The sequence below is a fragment of the Narcine bancroftii genome, chromosome 14 (assembly GCF_036971445.1).
Source record: "Narcine bancroftii isolate sNarBan1 chromosome 14, sNarBan1.hap1, whole genome shotgun sequence".
Classification (NCBI taxonomy): Eukaryota; Metazoa; Chordata; class Chondrichthyes; order Torpediniformes; family Narcinidae; genus Narcine; species Narcine bancroftii.
In genome coordinates this window covers 56,820,820-56,845,879 of record NC_091482.1, presented here as the reverse complement: position 1 = coordinate 56,845,879, position 25,060 = coordinate 56,820,820, and the positions used below count along the sequence as shown (strand labels likewise).

At 40.0% G+C, this 25,060-nt stretch overlaps 2 protein-coding genes across 7 annotated transcripts in view; both read left to right on the top strand.

The window, feature by feature from the left end:
- LOC138749857 (cation channel sperm-associated protein 2-like) overlaps positions 1-7,560 on the top strand; it is a 39,570-nt gene extending 32,010 nt beyond the window's left edge. Inside the window, exons 10-13 of the mRNA XM_069911811.1 lie at positions 1,374-1,406; positions 2,995-3,101; positions 5,798-5,956; positions 7,430-7,560. Of these exons, the coding sequence (XP_069767912.1) occupies positions 1,374-1,406; positions 2,995-3,101; positions 5,798-5,956; positions 7,430-7,461 (331 nt within the window). The 3' untranslated portion in view covers positions 7,462-7,560. The remainder of the gene's footprint in view (positions 1-1,373; positions 1,407-2,994; positions 3,102-5,797; positions 5,957-7,429) is intronic.
- An 8,612-nt stretch (positions 7,561-16,172) lies between these two features.
- Positions 16,173-25,060, top strand: part of lrrc28 (leucine rich repeat containing 28) — a 54,653-nt gene continuing 45,765 nt past the window's right edge. For 2 of the 6 annotated variants that reach the window (XM_069911388.1, XM_069911385.1), the window contains exons 1-5: positions 16,176-16,416; positions 19,157-19,236; positions 19,836-20,050; positions 22,070-22,110; positions 24,511-24,548. In XM_069911388.1, the coding sequence (XP_069767489.1) occupies positions 19,883-20,050; positions 22,070-22,110; positions 24,511-24,548 (247 nt within the window). In that variant the 5' untranslated portion in view covers positions 16,176-16,416; positions 19,157-19,236; positions 19,836-19,882. Of the gene's footprint in view, positions 16,417-19,156; positions 19,237-19,835; positions 20,051-22,069; positions 22,111-24,510; positions 24,549-25,060 lie in introns of all 6 variants that reach the window. The other 4 variants (XM_069911387.1, XM_069911390.1, XM_069911386.1 and 1 more) reach the window with 4 other exon arrangements.

Genomic DNA, 25,060 nt, shown 5'->3' with positions numbered 1-25,060 from the left:
CTGCCGTCGGAGAGCAGCAGCAATCATCGAGGATCCACACCCTCCCGGATATGCTCTGTTCTCACTGTAGGCATTAGGAATGAGGAATAGGTGCCACAAAGAACTGACCACCAGGTCATGATCAGTTGCTTATTCTCCACCATCAGACTTCAACCTCAATCAAAGAAATGATTTGAGGACTGAATTTGCACATTATTTATTATCGATTTTTAAAATTTTCTGTATTGCAATTTGTTTCTATTTCTTTCTTGTTTACATTTCTCTCTTTTGTATACCTGACTTTTCTTGAGTATTCTATTTTACACTACTGCTGTGTAAAAATTCTGCCTGACCCACAGGAAGAAGAATCTCAGGGTTGTATGTAATGTTATGTCTGCATGTACTCTGACAATAAATCTGAGCTTTGAAGTCCAACCTTTAAGTATAATGTGAGAGGAAGTGTCCAAGAGGGATGCAGCTGACTTTGAACAAAAATTGTTTATATCTTTACTTTGAGAAATATTGTTATTTATCAGAAAAATTCCATGTGTGTGCTCTTTGAAAATTGGGGGCAGCTGAAATTAATTTTCTTTTAAGCCATGCAAATGTCTGAGATTTAAAACAGAGTGAAAGCCATTGTTTATTGAAAACAGTTTTTGAAAATGTGAAAAGTGTCTGCAGAAACCAGTACCATCTGTTCTCCTCTATCTGCCTTCACCACTGTCAGTGATAAGGAAACACCTATCCGAGATCAAACTCCTGAGCAGGCCCAAATTCTGTCAATGGTAAGAGATTACCAAGATGAGACAGAAAATATTTTTGAAAAAATGCAACAGTCTCACTGACTCGTGTATAAATATTACCGTCTATATTATACTCATGTACAGTGGAGTATTCAGGCAGGCACAGAGAAGTTTGAGCCTCTTCACTGGGAGAATGTGGAAGTCAAGTTAAAATAGGAATACCCAAAATCACAAACTACCTGCCTCCTGCTCTTCCTGTAACAGAGTCTGTGACTCCAATACAGACATCACAATCTCTGTGCTAAAATTGTGAAATCAGTCTCCATTCTAAGGGACTTCTTAAGAAAAGATATGGTAGATAAGTTGTACTCCACTCTGAGACTTGAGGTAAATATGTTACTTTTGAACAGAAGTTATGGGTAAAAGGAAGCGACTAGTTGAAATACCATTCTGAATTACCACTTCTATAAATACAAGAGGAAAGGACATTGGATTCATTAGTGCTTTTCATAACCTCAGGATATTCTAAAATGAGGAGGAAGAAGTATTGCCTTAAATCTAAGAGGCAATCCTTACTTGGGGAGTTGGAGAAAAGGGAGTTGTGGATGGGCAGGAAGGAAAAGTTACTTTGTTTTTCTTTGTTATCTGCAGGAGAATGAGCTTTAAGAATCTTATGGGCAAAGGGTAAGTGATCGGTAATTATGAAATATTAAAATGTATGCTATAAATCAAATTATATCAAATGTATGCTCTTTATCGATCTGTGGCTGCAGGGCCTGCAGCAGCGCTGGAGGTGAATCCATGGACACTCGGTGATTCTGAAAAGACTCTCTTTCACTGACTATAAGAGGCGCTTCAGGCAAATTTTGTCAATGACGATTCTGTCCGCGGCTTATGGCAGACTAAAGCAAATTTTGTGTCATATTGCAATGTTTTATTACATTACAGTAAAGGAATCTTGATACTGCAGAGCTTTAATGATATCGATGCCACAATTAAGAATTTAAATAATAGCATCTGGAATATTAGATGAAAAAGGGGAAAGAATCAGTATATGTCAGTATACCCCATCACAATGGTTCTCAGCAAAAAAAAATCTTCAATATTCTCATCCTTTGTAATCATTTTCCCTGATATGTTTGCATATGTCGGAACAGACTAGAAGGGCCGAAAAGGCCCGTTTCTGTACTGTAATATTCTATAGTTCGACATATTTAATTTTGTTAGTTGGAAATATTTATAATAATAGTGAAATGTTAGAAATTAATTTGACTACCTTACAATTTGTGATTTAGAAATCATTATCCATGTAAAAGTACCATCTTAGTCTCACTGTTTACAGCTTTTTGTTCCCTCCCAAGCACATGGATAATTTTATTCTTCACACAATTGTTGCATGGCCATAACACCATTTTAGATAAAGGAATTGAAACCTCATTGAAATGAATTATTGATTTATAATTGTGCTTAGATGTAATCTTTGAAAAAAATGTCATTTGAGGTTAAGAAAAAGTACCTCTTTGTTCTATTTCATAATATTCAGTTCATCATAACGTTTGTTTTTTCAAACTGTGGTAGAATCACTTTTTTGGGGGGATTTATAAAAGCTTAATGATGAAGATATTTATAGAGAAAATATGCATTTTTTTTTAATTTAAGTTTTAAAATTTAGACATGCAGCATGCTAACAGGGCCTTTCAGCCTCCCAATTACAACCAATTTACCTACAGCCCCTGGTACGGTTTTTTGAATTGTTGGAGGAAACCCACACAGACATGGGGAGAATGTACAAACTCCTTACAGACAGCACAGGATTCGAAACCCAGTCACGATTGCAGGTGCTATAACAGCGTTGTGCTAACCACTACACCAACCATGACACCTAAGAGAAGAAGATCCACTATCAAGTTGAGTAAAATTTGCCATGTGACAAACAAGAATTTAACATTTCTTCTGTTAAGGGAACATTTTCACTAATATCAGTAGAAAGAATCTCATTCTTTTATTGAAGCAAGATTTGGTACAGGTTGTGTCAAGAGTAGTCATCTCAGTTTATAAATTTAAATGTTTCAATTTAGACACAGACCTTTTGGGCCCATGAGCCCATTTCACCCAATTACACTCAATTAACCCCCAGTATGCTTATAGCCACTTGGGTAAATTTCTTGATTTTAGGGTGCTTCTGGATATGAGAAATGGCCACAGTTGTGAGAATAAGGTGAGTAAAAAGTTCATTTGTAACAGACTACATTTTACTTCTTTCTATGTGCAGAGAGGGACCTGCAGATTCTGAATTATCTGGTGCCAGTGAAATTCATTATGTGGGGAGCAGCCATGAGAGTCATTCAAGTGAAGTTTCCTACAACCCCACAGCGAAAGGTAAGAGGGAAAATTCAGCTTGATGAAAACCACTGTTCAATAGCGATTCTCTTTTCAACTTCAAAATAAATCATCTTCTGTAAATAATGTTTCATTTATTTTGCGTTCTTTTCTGAGGCCAAATTTGGAATATTGTGTGTTGTTCTGGTCACCTACCTACAAGAAGGATATCAATAAGATTGAAAGAGTGCAGAGAAGATTTACTAGGATGTTGCCGAATCTTCAGGAGTTGAGTTACATGGAAATATTAAACAGGTTAGGACTTTATTCCTTGGAGTGAAGAAGAATAAGGGGAGATTTGATAGAGGTTTACAAGATTATGAGAGGTATAGACAGAGTGGATATGAGTAGGCTTTTTCCACTTAGATTGGGGTAGATAAATACAAGAGGTCTTAGCTTTTAAGCTGAAAGGGGAAAGGTTTAGGGGGAACATTAGGGAAAAGTTCTTCACAGAGAGTGGTGGGAGTGTGGAATGGACTGCCATCTGATGTGAATACAGGCTCGATCTTGAGATTTAAGAATAGTTTTGATAGATACAGGGATGGGAGAGGTCTGGAGGGTTATGGAGTGGGAACAGGTCAGTGGGACTAGCAGAAAAGTGGTTGACACAGACTAGAAAGGCCAAATAGACTGTTTTCTATGGTCTAGCATTCTATGGTAAATTGCTTTAATAATGCAGGTTGTGTTTTCTTTCACAAAGTATTTTTGTTTAGATTTTGAAATGCTACATGTCTGTAAGACAGGCAGTGGAAATCTATTGTTAAAATTAGATTGTTAAATGCTTAACTAGGCATTTCAAGTTTATGCTTCCACGATATACTTTCTCATTTGAGTGTCTCTCAGTGGTAAAACTGTGCAATTGTGAATGATTACTACACATAGCAAGATGCAATTTATTCATGTATTCAAGTTAACAATGCCTAAAACTGTAATTACTCTACAATTTAAGGCTCTGTAAGAAAAATTTGTACAAAGCCTATGTCAGACAACTGCCCCCTGCTGGAGACACAAGATACTACAGCTGCTGCAATTGGAGCCAAAATTATGTCGTTAGTGCAGGGCTTCCCAAATTTTTTAATTCACGGAACCCTTTTGGGGAACACTTTGAAATCGCGGAACCCCAATCATCATTTACAGTCTAAAAGAGCTGGTATATACACAAGCATATAAATAAATAAGTAAATATTCTTTGGCTTGGCTTCGCGGACAAAGATTTATGGAGGGGTAAATGTCCACGTCAGCTGCAGGCTCGTTTGTGGCTGACAAGTCCGATGCGGGACAGGCAGACACGGTTGCAGCGGTTGCAGGGGAAAATTTATTGGTTGGGGTTGGGTGTTGGGTTTTTCCTCCTTTGTCTTTTGTCAGTGAGGTGGGCTCTGCGGTCTTCTTCAAAGGAGGTTGCTGCCCGCCGAACTGTGAGGCGCCAAGATGCACGGTTTGAGGCGATATCAGCCCACTGGCGGTGGTCAATGGGGCAGGCACCAAGAGATTTCTTTAGGCAGTCCTTGTACCTCTTCTTTGGTGCACCTCTGACACGAAGGCCAGTGGAGAGCTCGCCATAGAACATGATCTTGGGAAGGCGATGGTCCTCCATTCTGGAGATGTGACCTACCCAGAGCAGTTGGATCTTCAACAGTGTGGATTCGATGCTGTCGGCCTCTGCCATCTCGAGTACTTCGATGTTAGGGATGAAGTCGCTCCAATAAAGCATACAAAAAAAAATAAATAATTCACCAGTAACAGATTAATTTCCACTTGGGCTCTAGGCTGAGCTTTAGGAAGACTCCCCGTGACCTTGTCCCACCACAGACCAAGACTACCCCGGTGCACCTTGCTCTCCACCACAAGCCTGGCTAACCCTGCCACTCCTCGCTCTCCGGCATGGCCCAGGCTGCCTCTGCCACACCTCTCCCTGCTGCAGCCCAGGCCGCCGCACCTCACTCGCCAGTTAGGGGTTGAGCAAGTGTTTGAGAGATGGGGAGAGAGCAAGCGAGAGGGGGAAGGAGGGAGGGAGCAAGTAAATGAGCAGGGGGAGGGAGCGAGTGAGTGAGTGAGAGGAGGGGGAGGTTTTAACTTTTAAAAACGTGGCCAGTCTCATGTCAAAAGAAGTGAGTCTCATTGGTTGAAAATGGCGTCTTGCGTCCTGACGTCTGCGCTGCTGACGTCAGCCTCAAGATGTCATTTTTGTTTTGTTTGTGGTGAGGCAACTGTTTAGAAACACAGGTTAAAAAAAAAATTAAATTAAATAATAAGTTTTTATTTTTTAAAATACAAGTTTTAGTTATTGGTACCCATTTCCTCCACAGAACCACTGCACCTTGACTCCCAACCCAGTTTGGGAAATATTATGTTGGAGGAACTCAGCGGGACAGCCAGTATCTGTGGAAGGAAATAGGAAATCCACATTTCTGGTTAAGAACCTTTATCAACCCCTCCATATTCAGTCTTGATGAAATGCTTTAATCCAAAATATTGCCTCTCCATTTCCCTCCACAGATGCTGCTGGTTCCTCAAGCACCTTTGGAACTTTATGTCAGAGATTGTAGGGGCACCCTCCTTACTAAGAGTGACTGCCACTTCTAAGGTGTAGAAGATGAACGAACTGGCTTTCCTACTCTTTTCACAGCTAGAATGCCATCTAATTAAATGTGAAAAGAATCAGAAATTAAAACCGTTTTTGTTTCATGTCTATGTAGATTGGCAGAGCTATGTTCGTAAAAATATAAAACTGATGAAACAGAACCCAGCAAGAGAGAAGGTTATCTGGCCAAGAGACTCCTTGTTTCATTATTATGAACTGCTGGAGCAGCTCCAATATAATCTTGAAGAACGGAAGACACTGCAATTTCTAGCAGGTGGGTGTGCCAATGGCATTTGAAAAACAAGTTTTAATCACCAACAATCTTATCAGATTATACAGTCATGAAGATTAGATTTTGCATTATTGTTATTGAAGATTGTTATTGATTTGTAATATTGAGTTGAAGATGAACTTTTTTTCCCCCCAATCAGAGTACTTTAGAATTATCTGTTCAACTGAGTCGTGAATACTTATTCAGTTGCGAATCAAAAGTTGTCGGGTCCTCAGGCTATCAAGAGATAAAGATTGTGTGGAAAAATTGAGCTGGTGTTTTAGAAAGGCTTTGAAACGTTGACGTCTTATAGCTTTATGCTACACGTGTTCTTTTTAATATTAATTGAAAATAAAATCAGAAAATAGAATCATTAACCCAATTAAACAAGGTGGACATTTTTGTCCCTTGGACCAACTCTCCCATTCCCTCTGTCTCCAATGACAACCCATGCTCAACACCAAAAGTTAATTGCTCACACCTTTAGCAGTTTTGACAAAGAATCAGGTTGCTGCTGCCTGAGCTCTGGTTCTGGCTGTTTGAAGACCGCAAGTTTTCACTGACACCGTGTGGATTCCTGGGTGCACCAGTTTCCTCCCTGGACCCCACAATCATTGTGAATGAATGAGCATTATTTCAAAACTCATTTGAATTAATGAGGAGGTGGGAGAGAATAGTTCATTGGAGAATAAATGAGGAAATGGGATTTCTCTGTAAACCAGCATAGATTTTATAGACCAAGTAGTCTTCTATATAGTAGAAAATATAAAGGTGAAGATAGAAATATAAATATGGATCCTCAGAGATGCATATGGGCTATGTGGCTGATTCTTCCACTCTTTATTCTCGATCTGACATCCAGCTGGTAGCTTTGGTCCTGACTCTAGTCAGATCAAAAATCGAAGCTGATAATTATCTGCATGAATTCCTACATTTATGCCTTGAACCTCTAACATGGTTAATTACATAGTGTTCACACATCACTACAGTAAAATCTGAATTTTACGCGCCCCAATTTAACATGAATTTGGATATAACGCGATGAGCCATTGGACTTTGGCTCCCAGCAGGAGCAGGGACCTTGGGAAAGACATGTCAGTCCAAACACTCAGATACTTCAAACACAAGTCTTGGATCATTGGGTCAGGTAAGTGTATCCTCACAGTGCACTACGACACAGAAGTGTCTCAACCCTGCGAGGTTTATTTTCAACTGTAAAAACATCGATTTATTGAAACCCCAAGTTAGCACACCCCTGCTTTTCTCATGATGAGATTTTATGGACCTATAATCACGTGGTAATGGGGCCACACATTCTGTAATAAGTTCCTAATACTACTGCAGTTTCTGAATTAAATACAATGTTCCAAGCTCAACACCAGTTTCAGTATAATGGAACTGTGAAACATAAGAAAGATAAAGAATAACTCTATAAAATGTATTATCAACCAGCTGTATTGAATGTTGTTTTTGCAGCGCAAGCCCTCATGAATATACATGATGCATGAAATGACTTCATGTTGTCGATGCAAGCCCTCATGAATATACATGATGTATGAAATGACTTCATGTTGTCGATGCTCAAGAAATAAAATGTTATTAGTAAATCTGGTGATATCAATATTTATTTTCAATACTGATTACTTGTCAAGGGAAGGTAGCAATGGCATCGTGAGTGGCTCTGCTGTACAGGAGAGCAATAAAAAGGGCACAGCTATAGTGGTAATGGGATTCCATGGAGTTTCTGTGGCTGTAAGTGGAGCTTGAAGTCTTTATAGAGGATGAGATGAAGAAGTTGAAACAAGCTGCTGATATAAAGCCTTTTTAAAAGTTGGGAACGTCGAACCTCTGTATGACTGTACAGTACAGTAATGCAAAGAAGAAAAGTGCATTGCTTCCAAAATGGTCTCGGGTAATAGTTTGCATTAAGGGGACAAAGAATTTGGTCTACTCTTGGACATTTGAGAGCCAAATGTTGGGTGGATGGAATTAGATCTTCAAAATGAAAAAAAAACCAAAGAATTTGGTCTACTCCTGGACATTTGGGAGCCAAATGTTGGGTGGATGGAATTAGATCTTCAAAATGAAAAAAAAAACCAAAACATTTGGTCTACTCCTGGACATTTGAGAGCCAAATGTTGGGTGGATGGAATTAGATCTTCAAAATGAAAAAAAAACCAAAAAATTTGGTCTACTCCTGGACATTTGGGAGCCAAATGTTGGGTGGATGGAATTAGATCTTCAAAATGAAAAAAAAAGCATTAAATAGGATTGGCATGGGGAAATTGACGAGGACAGAGTTGTTCTTATATACCACAAGTGGCAGAAAATAGTCCTGCTATTACAATAGATGAACTAGTTTAGGGTTGTCCCTCAAATGAAGACTTTCCATTCCTGGCAGCCTGGTTGCTAAATGTGGTGGTTGACAAAAGGCTCATGGTGATTCAAGAGCAAAAAACAATGGTTTTGACAGAACTTCAGGCTGAGAAACATTTGGCTAATTTAAATCATAATCGTGTCAACATTTGTGAATAGGCTTTTGATCAATGAGGCAATTAAACTGGAAATGTAAGTTTATTCCATGCAGTAGAATTAGGGTCGAAATATAAATTCATGAGCATGAGAGATGTATTTGCAGATGGAGGAGAAGCTGTGGTTTGGTAAACAGAAATGGTATCGTGGTTAATTGTGTAATGTGTTCCTTGAGGGGGAAAGAGTATTAAAATAATCTTTGACATTTGATGAAACCAATATAGGATAATTAATTTGTATGTGGAGGTAAATTTAAAATATTGTTCATGACCACTTGACTCAAAGGGTGGTAAAGCAATATTTCACCATATCTCACAATGAAATGATTAACAACAAAACAGTACCTGATATAACTGGATGTTAATTGAATTCCTGATATCTAACCCCATTAATTAATTCCAAATTTGCCAACAACCTCTTGCAAAAACTTAAACATAATGTGACTTAAGTATTATATTTTCTAAAAGCCCTAATTAAAATGTAAGTATTCAACTGCTAGCAGGATAACGAAACATGTAATTGGAAATTTATCTCTGTAAGTTGATTGTTCCTTACTTTGGTACTAAATCCCCAGATGATCTAATTATTGCTCGTCTCCACATTTCATTCCAAATGATTCAGAATGCAGTTGATTTGTGGAGAATGATAAAACCTTAAAGTGGGGCTGTGCATAAAAAAAAATTACATCTGACTTCATCAAGCCTTGAAACATGCTGTGGGGCTATGCCAATACTCACCTATCTCCATATATGCTCTTAGATCATTTATTTAAACTAATAGCCCTGAATATTCCAAATAGCATTTTTTTGAGTTTCTGGAAGTGCAGGATATTTGGTATAGTTTAATGGCACTTGTGCTGCAAGTCAACTCTATCCCATATGTGGCAGTAATAAAGGATAACTTGTTTGAGGAGCCATTGCATGATATATTTGGATCCTTGGCACCCACTTTTTGGGAAAGTAAGAATCTTTCCATTCTAAAATCCAGAACAAGCTATCCTCGGCATTATGAGATGAGATCAACTTAGGTACAGCTGACAGTTGCCAGGAGTGCAGCAAAGTATTGAGGGCACATCATCCGTCAGCAGACAATGTTAATTTGATGCCAATGTTGCCATGTCAGAGAAGAACACTAAAGATTACTCAGACTATGAGTTCGCCCAGCAGGAAGGATTGCTTCCAATACTCTTTAGTTATAGAATTCTATAAGTTATTAAATATATTCAGGACTTACTTCATTAGATTTTTAATGCAAAGGATTTACAGAATATCAGGATTGGAGGTTAAAGGGAATTGACATCAGATATAATTTTAGTGAATAGATTTGTTCCAAGGGACAAATTTTGTTTCTCGCTCTTACGTTTCTGTGTATAGCCAGGCCTCTCAAAACTTGGCAAAAAAAATAGACTTTCTGAGACAAAGAATTTGGACAAAACTAATGTCTGGAAAAACATGGAATAAGGAATGAAAAGTTAATATAGGTTTGAGACAGGAAAATTGGGTATTTGCTTAACCTTTATTGCAATTTGAGACTTATTTGAAAAGATTAATGAGGTTTCTGCAGTCAATATTGAATTTAATAAATTACCACATGAAAGGTTGCTGCACAAGATGGCAGCTCAAGCCTCTGGCATGAATAGAGCACCGGGCAGCAAACAGGCTGAAACAAATCAGGATAAATGTGTCTTTTTCAGGTTTTTAGTTTTTAACTGGAAGGGACCACCAGGACTTATTATTGGAACCAGCTTTTTATAATTTATTTTAATAGCTTGTTGAAGTGACCAATTGTATTGTATACAGTACAAAGATAGGTGAGAAAGGATGCGGCAATCACAAAGAGTCTGCAAAGTGATGCATACTTTCATAATATTAGGTTGTCATTTAAGACTGAGATAACAAAGTTTTCTTCTCTTAAAAGGCCATGTATATTTGAAAATGGCTGTGCAGAGCACCATCAGGCTTGACTGACTGAATATATTGTCGGACTCTGGCTTTACCTTACTCTTAATTTAGTCTATGTGTAGTCTGAGTCCAGCGTGTTCTTTGAATGAAGTGATAGGAGAAGGTATTCGGTTCAACAGTCAATTTATTACACAGCACAAGAATAAAACTTAACAGAGCTCTGGGTCACTCATTAGTTCATAGGTCACCTGCACAGTGAGCTACTCCCCAAGACTGACCCCTATTGTCCAGTTGGCTCAGTTTATATAGATCATCCTTATCATACAGAACAAAAGTTGGCTTCCTTTGCTAGATTTCATTATCATACAGAACAAAAGTTGTCTTCCTTTGCTAGATCTTTTTGCATAAGGGTTATCACAAGTCATCTCTTGTTTTGCAGATATCTGGGGTGTAGCACTCCCATCTTAATCCTCCAGGCCAGACTATCCTGTTGTGTTGATCAGAAATTAATTCATCCCCAGATATTTCTAATCACCATTCTGTTCTTGTCTGGCCAATTTCTGCTGTTCTCTTTAACACCTCCTCCTGCCTTAATCTTCCTCCTAGACTGGTTTTCCATTCCCTTTGTTTCTTGCAGGCCATTCTTTGTTCTGATCTGGCCTGTGTCTCCTGTGCTACTCACCACCTCCTTTAGTTTGAGCATTCCTCCTAAATCGTTTTATGCATTTCCTCTCCCTGTATTTTGGAGCAGACAATTTTGCTCAGCCAACTTTGCTCCATGCTGTGATTGCCACTTAATCACATTCCTCTTTTCCCCTGAACCATGCAGTAATTTTTTTTTCTTTGGCTTGGCTTCGCGGATGAAGATTTATGGAGGGGGTAAAAAGTCCACGTCAGCTGCAGGCTCGTTTGTGGCTGACAAGTCCGATGCGGGACAGGCAGACACGATTGCAGCGGTTGCAGGGGAAAATTGGTTGGTTGGGGTTGGGTGTTGGGTTTTTCCTCCTTTGCTTTTTGTCAGTGAGGTGGGCTATGCGGTCTTCTTCAAAGGAGGTTGCTGCCCGCCAAACTGTGAGGCGCCAAGATGCACGGTTTGAGGCGATATCAGCCCACTGGCGGTGGTCAATGTGGCAGGCACCAAGAGATTTCTTTAGGCAGTCCTTGTACCTTTTCTTTGGTGCACCTCTGTCACGGTGGCCAGTGGAGAGCTCGCCATATAACACGATCTTGGGAAGGCGATGGTCCTCCATTCTGGAGACGTGACCCATCCAGCGCAGCTGGATCTTCAGCAGCGTGGACTCGATGCTGTAAATATGTGTAAATATACACATATTAATTAATCATTTATTTCATAATGTTTTAACCCCTAGATTCCAACAATATTCAGGACCAAACAGAAAGAATTTTGGTTTAAAGGGCCACCCAGAGTCTTAGGAAAAGGTGAAAAGTGGAACTGAGGCCAAAAATCAGACCAATCATGTTCTTATTGAATAGAAGATAATGCAGCATGCCCGACTTCTGCATTTATTTCTTATGTAAAAACAGATGTAAAATTTGATAATCCTGGGAGAAATTAGTGGATAAGCACCACTCTGTCTTGGGATGCCTGGTGGTGAGTATGAAAGGACGCAGAGAATCGGTTAACATTGGTCCAGTGTGAATGGCAAAAACAGCTTCTTTAATTGGTTTGTTGAACTGCCAATTTACTGGTTAGCCAATGTAAAAAGGGCTTTTGAGCTTGACAGCCTCTTTGAGTGCTTTCTAATCATAGAATTCCATGTGATCCTGTGAAATACAAAACTAGAAGAGGTCGATAGGACAAGTTGTCATCTGAAGAAAATGAACTGGGAGATCACATCTCATCTAAGAGATCACATCTAGCCCCTCTAGAATCTCTGGAGTGTGATTAGAAATAGCAAGAAAGCATACATTTGCCTTCCCACAGAGGCGAAAAGAAAAATGTAGCACATCCAAAGGAATGTCACAGTTTATGAGAATTTTGAAAAATGAAATCGCTATTGCAATGAAGGAAATGAGGCAGCCAATTGAGAGGAGGTTTAATTGGATTTTTCTTACTTGCTTCGGGCATTGGTGTGGGTGCCCTTCCACTCTCTTAAGATGTGGATATCTTTTTCACGGGTGTGACTCACATCAGCCAGTGGATTTAAGCTACCAGGAGGAATTGTAACTGTGCCATCAAATCATTAATTTTCTGTTACTATCAGGCTAATGAACTTGCTCAAGTGTATGATCAATAGACCACACAACTCTTGTACATCCTGAGAGATATTTGAATACTTGTTATTGGGCTCCTTAGTTACTAGTGGAGAGTTTTCTTCTATAAAATGGTATCTTGTATTTTCTCTGATATTGGACTCTGGTTACTCAAGGCATATTCAGGCTAATTCAACAAATTGAATTCAAAATATTAGTTACAGAATTATTAACCCTTTTGTGATTAATTTGTACATAATATTCTTTGTGCATAGATAACTGCAAAAGTGGTAAGGGTTTATGGGGAGGAATTGGGGGATATGGGGAGAAGGCAGGTAGGTGGAGTTAGGTCATAAATTAGATCAGCCATGATCATATTGAATGGCGGAGCAGGCTCGATGGGCCATTTTTGGCCTACTCCTGTTCCTACTTCTTATGTTCCTATGTTTATGGTACATGTCATTCTCAATTTTGTTTGAGAGATTCATAAACCACCAAGCACTGGAAACCAAACCTCAGCAATAGGAAGATGATGCTCATGACTTAAAAGCCTAAAGCCTTTGTACAATTTGCCTCAATTCTTTATGAAATTAAGTTCATATTGTAATAACATGCCAGGTAAAAGAAATATGACAGAATTCCCCATCAGATTTAACATTGGTTATCTTTTGTTTAGTACCCCACAAGTTAAGGTATCTAAGTCAGTGGTTCTCAACCTTTTTCTTTCCACTCACATACCCTATGCCATCAGTGCTCTGTGATCAGTAAGGGATTGCTTAAGGAGGTAGGTGAGTGGCAAGGGAAGGTTGAGAACCACTGCTTTAGACCCAATTGTTACTGAAATATTTTGCTTGAGAAAAATGGTCATTGGCTCATTTTGTTTGGAGTTCTGAAACTGTGTGTGAGAAACCGAAGTACCTTCACAGAAATTGCTCGAGACAAGAATTGAGAACAAAGAACATTTATTATACAACAATGCAAAGTTGGGTGCTTTCCCTTTACCCTGGGAATACACACACACACTGGGGCTCACCCAACTTTTATACAGTTTATTTCAGTATAGAAGTACCCTCCCCCTTACATTCTTCTGCCTCCTGGATGAGTTTGGCATTGGGCAATTCTGTCTGCCTACGTGCTGTTTCTGTGAACCTGGAGGACCAGGGGGTATCCATGTCATTGTCCTTATTGACAAACCTGCCTTTGTCCTTATTCACACCTTCCCAACCCTCAGGGCTTACTAACTCTTATATGGAGAACTTGCTAATTCTGTCTAACTAGAAGACCCTTATCTTATTCAGACTAACTTTACTCATTCTATTATCTACCCTTATCCTATTCATGCTGGCTTTATTCATTACACATATCCATACTAACTTTCTTCATCTCTCATATTTTCATATTAGTTACACTCGTCTCTCACTTGTGCATATAATGAGTCAATTAGGTAAGATTAAAACAGTGGTTTTCAATACTCTCCTTGCTCTTCTTCCAATAAATGGCAACAAAAATTCTGCTACCTCATTCATACACAATTTCAGGTATGCTTGCACATTGCCCCGCTATCTTTGTTGACCTACCTTTATTCTCAATTCCTGAGCAACTCCAAGTTAAAAATAATAATTTTGTGCTTAAATCCTCTTAGATTATTCACGCTCTTCTCTAACACTTTTACTCTGCCATTGATAACTGTTCTTTGACTACAGTCTTGTGTATCCAACTTTGACATGATTGTTCCTTTAGTTACTTTAGCCTGGCATTGTTACATTCTCTCCACTGCCCATTCCCTTTCTATTTTCTTCTTTCCGATCTTCAAGCATTTGGAAAAATATTCCTGGTTTATTCATACAGTTCCACATCAAATGCAGTCATTATGTATCTATGATGTTTGAATTTTTTTTTACTCCTACATTGTATGCAAAGAAAACAGCATGATGTAGTCACCTGAAGTACAATCCATAAAATCTGCTACTGTTGAGCAGGGCTCCAGATCCAGTCTTTTGCAGATAATGGTTCTGCCTGCAGAACATGGCATCACATGGCCGTGGAAAAGGATTAAACAAACATCTTTCTTGGCCTTGCATGTCCAATGTTGCATTACAATATTTGAAGTAAATTTTCAAATAGAGGAAACACCACAACCAATGTAGTTGTTGGCAAGATTCCACAAATAGTAATCAAGACCTCATGGTTTTGGTTGAAGAATAAATACTGGCAAGGCTTCTGGGGAGAATTGCTTGAAGTAACAATACAGAATCATTGTTGTGAGTGAGGAAACAGGTTTGGTAGGTCTCAAAGGCAAGGACTCTGAATACAGCTTTGATATAGGGAAGGATTTCATTTACAGAAGGCAAGTGTGGGAAATGGCAACTGATGCAAAACACACACACACATACAGGGAAAAATCACTGATGCCCCACCACCCCTCGACTCCGTGCAGGCACGGTTCTATGCTAAGAGGGACATTAATTAAATGCTCCCAACCCTTTTAACAGTGTCTCCAGCACCCTTCCACATTTCTAGGCCTGGAGTGAAGTCCCAAACTGGCAAAGAGAGAGAACAAACAGCACATGGCACCTTTAGAGTGCTGGAGGGACAAGCCCACATCATTTACTGGGGGCCAAAAGCTCAGTGGCAGGAGGGTTAATCTAATTACAACAGCCAATGGCCCAAAGGCCAAGTACAGGCAGGCTGGAGATTGCAGTCCAGGTAATTTACATGTGACAACAGCAAGGTGTGCACTCGTGGGTGGGGTGGAACCAAACCTTGATTGGCAGCTGGTGTGTCCTCTGACTCGGTAGGGAGCAGTGCTGTCACACGACAGCCACAGCCCTTCCCAATACAATCATCCACATCTTAGAACCATAGCACATAAAACGATTCCAGAACCCTCCAGACCTTGCCTATCCATGCATCTATCCAATTTATTGTCAAACTTAAGATTGAGCCCACACTCATCACGTCAAAAACCTCTACACTCCCACCACTCTAAGTGAAGAAGTTGCTCCTAAACCTTTCCCCCCAAAAGCCATATCCTCTCGTACTTGTCCCCCCACCCCCCTGAATCTAAGTGGAAAAAGCCTAATGACTTCTCATAATCTTCCTCAAACTGTAGTTTTGAGATTCAGATTCCCACAGGCTAACACCTCAAAGAGTGCAGCACTCCCTCAGCACGTCAGTTTGGAGATCATTCTCATTTCTGGAGCATTGCTAACTTTGGAAGCATTTAGTTGTGTCTTTTCAACTCCACATTCAATTATCTCAATACTCTCCTGGCTCCACTGCCAATACAGCCTGTGGTTGCCAATCCATAAACATTAAAAAAAAATGCTCCAGGAATTGCTATAATGAAAACTCTATTTTCAACTCTGGAGCAGGCAAACTGCACTGACCAAAGAGGGTGAGCAGATGCATTGAGCCCAGTCCTTGGCGGGACTACAGGTCCCAGCATGCACGGCGAGCGGCCGACCAATCAGGAGACGCGGTGCTCCCGACCCGGGGGTTCTGACAGCTTGATGGCGGCCCTTGGTTCCGGTCGCAGGTCCCAGCATGCGCGGCGAGCGGCCGACCAATCAGGAGACGCGGTGCTCCCGACCAGTGGGTGGGGGGTTCTGACAGCTTGATGGCTTGGTTCCGGTCGCGGTGGGCTGAGTGAGCAAGACCCTGGTCTGAGGAGTGGCCCACCAGGCCTCCGACTCTTACCTCTGCACCGTCCCCATCGCCAGAAAGTTCTTTGCAAACAAGTTTTGTCTCACAATATCGAAAGTGCACCTTGCATTATTATTACCCGAGTGGCCGACCTTCACTGGCCCTATTCAGGTACGGGGTGGGGGAGAGGGTGGGGTGGGGTGGGGGAGAGGGTGGGGTGGGGTGGGGGAGAGGGTGGGGTGGGGTGGGGGAGAGGGTGGGGTGGGGTGGGGGAGAGGGTGGGGTGGGGTGGGGGAGAGGGTGGGGTGGGGGAGAGGGTGGGGTGGGGGAGAGGGTGGGGTGGGGGAGAGGGTGGGGTGGGGGAGAGGGTGGGGGCGGGGTGGGGTGGGGGAGAGGGTGGGGGCGGGGCACCACATGTATGGCAGAATCAGAATGTATTGCCATGAACGTGTCACGAAATTCATTGCATCACAGTGCAAACAATTCCATAAACCACCTTACAAAGTACATTTAAAAATAGGGCAAGAAAATGTCAAAGTAAGGCAGTCTTTCCCTTTTTCCATTCAGGGATCTGATGGCAAGGCAAGAGGGGCAGAAGCTGTCCTTGTGCCCCTCTGCAGGCTCCTGTACCTCCTCCCCCCCCCCCCCCCCCATGACCTTGATGGAGATAAAGTCTGGTGCCCATGATGTTGCTGGCTGAGTTGAAACCCCTCCCCCCCCATGACCTTGATAGAAATGAAGTCTCGTGCCCATGATGTTGCTGGCTGAGTTGAAACCCCCCCCCCCCCCCATGACCTTGATAAAGATGAAGTCTCGTGCCCATGATGTTGCTGGCTGAGTTGAACCCCCCCCCATGACCTTGATAGAGATGAAGTCTGGTGCCCATGATGTTGCTGGCTGAGTTGAAGGCCCCCCCCCCATGAACTTGATAGAGATGAAGTCTCGTGCCCATGATGTTGCTGGCTGAGTTGAACCCCCCCCCCCCCATGACCTTGATAGAGATGAAGTCTGGTGCCCATGATGTTGCTGGCTGAGTTGAACCCCCCCCCACCCCCGGGAGTCTTTTTCTTGCCCCTGAGGGTTGGCGCCACCAATGCCAGACAGCGATGTACACCTGTAAAAGTTTTCGAGAGTTTTAAGTCTCCTTAAACTACACCAAGTCTCCTTAAACTACACCAAGTCTCCTTAAACTACACCAAGTCTCCTTAAACTACACCAAGTCTCCTTAAACTACACCAAGTCTCCTTAAACTACACCAAGTCTCCTTAAACTACACCAAGTCTCCTTAAACTACACCAAGTCTCCTTAAACTACACCAAGTCTCCTTAAACTACACCAAGTCTCCTTAAACTACACCAAGTCTCCTTAAACTACACCAAGTCTCCTTAAACTACACCAAGTCTCCTTAAACTACACCAAGTCTCCTTAAACTACACCAAGTCTCCTTCAACTCTTCGCAAAGTGTAGCCACTGGCGAGTGCCAGCTATGTATTGAAGAGCTGCATCGTTTTCTTGCTTTGTGTTTCTCCATTGTCAATGTATCCTTTGATTGAATTAGAAATCGCATTGCTGGGATGCCCACTGACAATTTAATCCCCAGTGTGTTAAATGCACTTAAATGGGGACTCATGGATCCTTTCCTCTTGAGGGACGGTTGAGGAGAGATTATAAATTGATAAGTTTGTTTCAAAGGTATTTATTCGGAATGACTGGTCTTAATGATAATTTGAATAAATACTTTGGAGTTGAGGGAAAATATTTCAAGATTAACACTGACGATACCAATCTTAGGTTCCAACTAACATGGAAGAAAAGTGGAACATTGTATAAGATGGTAGAAAAATTGCAGCTTGGGCAATGAAATTGAGCATACATGAATAACTTTGCTAGGATTAATTGAAATAAATCTTTACATTATAAAGTACAATTGAAAGGGTAGAGTGAAAAGATCTAGTGATATGTATGAATAACCTATTAAAATCTATTTGCAGTTGGCAACAAAATTGTATGCTAACATAACAGTAGGGTTTTTCTCAGGATGTAGAATTCTATAGTACTTATGTTAAATATGTCCAGGATCCTGGGAAGATTTCAGTGTGGTTTCCACACATCAGACATGGGGCAGTCGAAGTTCATGAATATTTGCAAAAGGAAAGCAGAAGTACCTAAGAAAGTGGATTAAAAATGAGGTGAAGGAATGGTACTTAAAACTGAGATGACATCATTTGGGAAAGATCAAAGAGGTCCCTTTTTGATTAAACACAAGGCCTGAAGGTCAAATTAATCATAAATTTACAGATGTGCAAAGAAGCTTTTCTACTTGTGATCAACTCTAAAGCTACTGGCCTGGCAATTTCTGGAGATTTTTTTTGGTATTTAGATTATGGATCGGCAACCACCGATTGTGCTTGATTACTTCCAAGTGAGAACCTAAACAGTGAATTTGTCAGAAAAAGGTTACAAATGCATGTTAAACCATGAAGTGTAACCACCATGTGAGAGAAGCTGAGGTGAACATTTTTATTTTTGCGCTGTCTTACTTTATCTGGTTTCTTATACTTTGGCATAAGCTACTTCATTGAAAAAATTGTTCCAATTTGAGTGTGTGTATATTTGAGATTTTGAAATTAGAATTGAGTCAATTGAATGGAAGAGGTGGCAGATTGTATGCAAGATGGTGGTAATGGTGCTTTAATGGCCTACAGGTACATTTCTTGATGTCTTCTGCTTGAAATGTGTTTGTGTGTAAATCAGATGAGGATCTTCAGGCTTCTACAGTTGAGCAGTGGAAAACTATCATGCAACAAATTAAGTAGGAAAGAATATAACTTTCTGTGGCAGGGATCTTTTAGAACTGTGGGTAGCAGGACTGCTTCATAAATGATCTCTCTTATTTCCTAATTTCTGTCAGGCATAAAGACAGAGGTGAAAATAAGATGGTATAGCATTCTGGTAAAATGATGAGGCTGTGTCCCCAATATAGTTGTACAGGTAAGACATTTGCACAAGTATATTGCTAAAGAATTTGAGATACATGCAACCTAGCATCGCATCTATTCAGATTCAGAATTCACAAGTCATTACCCAAAATTTGAGATGTGGAATAAAGTTTGTTGTCATGGAATCTACGTAGAAAAATTTCTTTTTTAGGAATCTCCATTCCCCCACCCCCATGCTCCACAGTGTGGAAGGTGTTGCACTAACTGCTAGGCCAACCGTGCCCTCCAACTATGAAAGACTTTAGAAAGGGTGGGGACAAAAACTAATAATAGGGATTGCCTGTACATTTACTCCTGCATGAAACTAAAACTTGCATCAAGCTGATCCACTCTTCTTTGTCATTTTGTATGTTTAAAAAAAAAACCTGAAATGACTTGTGTCATACCCAAGTCGAATATGATTTTCAGAACATTATTAAAAGAGGAATTGGCTAAACAAATTTTCAAAAGGCTTTTAATATCTTGCTGACTATATTTTTAAAAAATAATTGTTTCTTGTATTTTTTATTTCTTTTGTTAAAAGCTGCTTGTAAATTGCAAAATAATTTTATTTGCTTTTTGATGAACCTAAATTTTTTTTATTTTCTAAAGAAACACCAGATGTATAATGTGTGACGACTGTTTAAAACAACTCAATCATGAACACTGACATTTGGAAAATTATCGCAATAGCCAAGCAAGAGAAGCATCAGTATCTGTACCTAAATTATAAGAATTTGCGCAAATTTCCTCATGAATTACTGAAAGATGATGGCTTGCATCACCTGGAACATCTCTATATGAAGATGAATTTATTAACCACTCTGGTATATTGAACATTTCTCATACTTAATTGTTTTCTGTTTTTAAGGCAAAGCTGACAAACTTGTTTCAGATGCTTTTATGCTTTAATGGCCTACAGGTACATTTTAAATTGAGCCTGAAACTGAGGTAGAAAGGAAAAGGTTCTATGTTTGGCGTGCAATAAGAGCATAAGAAATAGGAGCAGGTGTCGGCTATCCAGCCCATTAAGCCTGTTCCGCCATTCATTGCAATCAAGGATGAACTAATGATAGGCCTACTCCCTGCCTTTTACCCATATCTCTTAATTCCCATTTAAGGGATTGTTTAGACATATTAACATTGTAACAGGGCAAATCGGCCCTACGAGTCCATGTGCCCAATTTACATCCAGTTAACCTACAACCAGGTACGTTTTTGAAGGGTGGGAGGAAATGGGAGCCCCTGGAAAAAAACCACACAGACTCTGGGAGAATGCACAAAGTCCTTTCAGACAGCACGGGATTCGAACCCAGGCCCCGATCTGTAAAGACGTTGCACTAACCACTACGCCAACCTGGCCACTACTATGTAGAAATCTATCCAATCTTAAATCTGTTTTACTGAAGTCACCTTCACTGCTTCAATTCCACAAATTCACCACCTTCTCTAACAAGCTAGGATTAGAGATACTAACTAAAATGGCCAGTGTTCCTATTGCTCGCTTACAAATATGTTTGTATAGAAGTCAGGTGAAGTCCATCCTGCTTTTGCAATTGATTGGAATCTTGACGTGTTTTATTGAGTGGGTATCCTTCATTTGGATAAGATTTCAAAGTGCAATTATTTATTTAAATTTGGATACACAACACGGTAACAGGCCATGCTGCCAAATTTACACCCAATTAACCAACATCCCCGGTTTTGAACAGTGGGAGGAAACCGGAGCCCCCGGGGAAATCCTATGCAGACATGGGGAGAACATACAAACTCCTTACAGATAGCGTGGGGTTTGAACCCTGGTCCCAATCGTTGGTGCTGTAAAGGTGTTGCATTAACTGCTCGGCCAACTGTGCCGTTCAACTATGAAGGACTTTGGAAAGGGTAGGGACGAAAACTAATAATAGAGATAGAATGTCCTGGGGCGACAATGGCAAATACCAGAGGCCATCTGTTTAAGGTGAACGGAGGAAAGTTTAGGGGAGATGTTAGAGGTAAGTTTTTTAAAATCTGGTGAGTGGTTGTGGATGTTGGTACAATAGGCAGATTTAATAGGCTCATTATAATTTGGCATGATTAATTTTGTTCAAATATAAGATAATACATCAGGATTTGGGGCAAATCCGCCATTGCTCATTGCGTCAAGATGTCACCGGTAAAAGGTAGTAAAGTCGTAAACCCAGGGATGGCTTCTTGCGAGTATGAACACATGCAGTGTCCCAGTTAAGGGTGATTAAGTGTGAACAGCAAAGATGCCATTCGTATCCCACGACACTGAACGGCCAATTTAGTGGGATGCAAGCGTAAAAGGGGATTTAGATAGGCACATGGTGTCAGAAAAGTTGCATCCAAGTGTTGAGATTGCAGAGGCTGGTGCAACATCCTGGGTTGAAGGGCCAAAATTGTTCGATGTAAAGTGGGGTCTGCTCTTTTTAAAGCTTCTGCACTCTTGATAAAGCATAATGAGAAATAGGAATTATTTCATAAATCAAGGTTATGCAGCTGAATTTGTTGTCTCATTTGGGTTTTATTTTTGGATATGTATGTTAATTGTGATTCATCAGTGAGAACTGTTAACTGAATGCTTCATATGAATTCCTGTAATTTATTTTTTGACTTTAGTATTTTGCTCTTTTGACTGATGAAATTAACTTTAACTTCATTTATACTAGGGAACATATGGTAATGCAGCACTGTGGAAACCTTTTAACTACCAGATTGTATTATTAGTTTTGTGCAGTCTGTTTTGACATTTAGTGAAAACACGAAAAATTTGGAAATTCAATTTTGCGTCTTCAAACTGAATGCATAAATAAATAATAAATGCAATATTTTATTATTTTTAGCCAGAAAATCTTGGACAGAGGCTGCCAAATCTCATTGAACTGTGAGTATCAATTCATAGTTCAGTTATTACTTGGTTTTTGTGGATTTTGTTTCAACATAAACTGCTTTGGCACCATTAAGAATGCAGTCTACATTTTTAAACTGCTTAATTTAAAATATAATTTGCCTCCAACTAATGACATTTTAGATATCCGTATAGAATTTATAAATCTGTGTTTCGGGGTAATAGTTTTGTTAAACTTTATTTTACATTGGTCCAATGCTGTCTCAGAAAATTTTGTTGCAATATCTTTTCTGGGTGGATGATGTGTTTGAACATTGGGGAAAATAAACTGGACAGGAAAATTACTTGAAATTAACAGATTGGGAATCTTTTGGGCAGACATTTACTTTGAAAATTGTCCTAAAGGATCTCCAGAGCATCAACCTCCTCGAGGTTTGTATGGCTTTGACTGTTGGCAGTCAGTTTTTTTCCACCAGATATGATCCCTGCAGTGCTTCCTTTGGTTGAAGAGAAACTTCAACATTCCAAGTAAGAGATCAGAATAGAAGATGGCTATGAAATGGCAGCACCCTGAATGTAAATTTTAAAACTCTTATTTCACAAATAGAATCTTGTAGGCATATATAATGCATCAGGATATTTTTCTGGATACACTAAAAGTTTCAGTGTGAAATGGAGAAGATTCCCACTCTATGTAGGAGAGAATTATGAACTCAATTTAAAAAAAGGGCCATGGTAAGCAGGATTAAAGCAAATCCCAAAACCTTTAGTTATTGGCAATAAGATAGTGAGTGAAAGAGTAGGTCCCTTCATGGACCAAAAGGGAAATCTATCTGTGGACTCAGTGGATATGAAGAAGATCCTATATTAAATACTTTTTATCCATATTCTCCAGGGAGAAGAAGGTGGAATGTTAGGGGTATGGTGATATTTTAGAATGCGTGTTATGATGCAGTTTATGTAGAAATCCCCAATGCTGAGGGGATCTATCTCGGGACGCTACTGAAAGAAAAAGAGGAGGTTGCTAAGACTTGACTAGATTAGAATTTTACATCTTCGATAGCCTTGGGTGAGGTCTGAGAAGACTGGAGGATAGCTAATGTTGTTTCTTTATTCGAGAAGGACAGTATGGTTCAGCCAAGAAACCAGACACTTTAATGAGGAATTTATGGGGGGAAAAAAAATTGTAAGGTGAAGAATTTGTTTTAACATGGAGAGCAGGGATTGATTGGTTTTGTGTAGGGTAATCTTGTCTCAATCTTGGGCGGCACAGTTAGCATAGAGGTTAGAGAAATGCTAGTAAAGTGCCATTGAGCTGGGTTTGAATCTGGCACTGTCTGCAAGGGGTTTGTACGTTCTCTCTGTGTCTGCATGGGTTTCCTCCAGATGCTCCAGTTTCTTCCCACCCTTCAAAAACGTTTGGGGATTGTAGATTAATTGGTATGTTTGGTGGTTGGCCTTGTGAGCCGGAAGGGCCTGTAACCATGCTGTATGCCTACCTTTAAAGTTTTTTGTGAAGATACCTAAGAAAATTGATGATGATCGGGCAGTAAGCATGGCTTACTTGATGGATTTAGCAAGATTTCTGACCAATTCCTGCACGGTAGATTGATACAGAGGGTTTGAGCACGTGGGATCCATGCGATGTTGGCAAAATTTGGTGAGGTCAGAGTATTTTTCTGACTGGAAGCCTGTAATCAGTGGTTTACCACAAGGATCATTGCTACAACCTTTGCTGTCTGTTATATTTTTAAATGACTCGGATGAGGATGGAGGTGGACTGATTTGTAAGTTTGCTGATAACATTAAAATTGATGGAGTAGTAAAGAAAGTTGCAAAGAATAGAAGGGGACGTAGATTAATTGGAAAGTTGGAGAAGCAGTGTCAGATGTAATTTAATTTGGACAAGTACAAGGTAATTATAGTTTGGATGTCAAATTTGAAATAGGACAGGGGTAAGTTTTTTTTAACTTTACAGAGTTGTGGGTGGCTGGATTGCATTTCCAGGGGTGTTGGTGGAGGCTGCAACATTATAAGCATTTAAGAGATTCTTAAGCACATGGAAGAAAGAAATAAAAGGGTTGTGAAGTACCCAGGGTTTTGTTTTTTGGCACAACATTGTGGGGCCGAAGGGCCTGTACTGTGCTGTAATGTTCTATGTTGTTAATCAGTACATTGTGGAAGGTGAAGCCTGTGAGCTACAAAATTGCTATGAGAATTAATGACCGATTCTTGAAAACCTGCGTTATCCAACTAAAGCTTTATTTTATTCGAGCTGTGAATGAACCGAGAGCAAAACAAGCTGCATTTTATATATGTTAGTTCTGCACTGTTTCTGGAACATAACAAAGGCTTCATCAGGATGCATGCATTGTGTAAATAATCAGAATAAATTGAAATTCTGTAAGCTAATGTGTAACTTGTTTCCTTTTTCAGCTACTTGCATTCCAATAACATTGAATTTATTCCAGAAGGTGAGCAAAATGTGTACAGAAAATGTATGATGTTTTGCTGCAATATTGACTGCACTAAACTACTGGACTTTAGACTTTATAGTGCTGTTGAAAAAGTTTAAAAATGTAGATCAGGATCGAGAAAAATAGGTAGAAAGAATAGTAATAAATTTCACATTCAAGGTAATGCAGATGTTGGAAGACCAAATTATCAACTTCACATTTTAATAAAGAGGGGCAGAAGCAAATGCAAAAAGGAATAAATCATTCAAACCCTCAGGTGAATGGGGGAGAGTTTGCTTCCACTTCCTCTTATGGAGTGAAAACAGATTCTGTTTCTTTTCGTTCGAGCTTTTCTTTAGCTCAGCATTCAACACAACCATACCACAGTCCCTGATAAGGAAGTTGAGCCTGCTGGGTCTAAACACCTCCACCTTCTTTTGGATTCTCGACTTCCTGTCAGGGAGACCTCAGGTGGTCCTGATCGTTAACAGCACCTCCAAGAGCATCACACTAAGCAGGGCTGTGTGCCG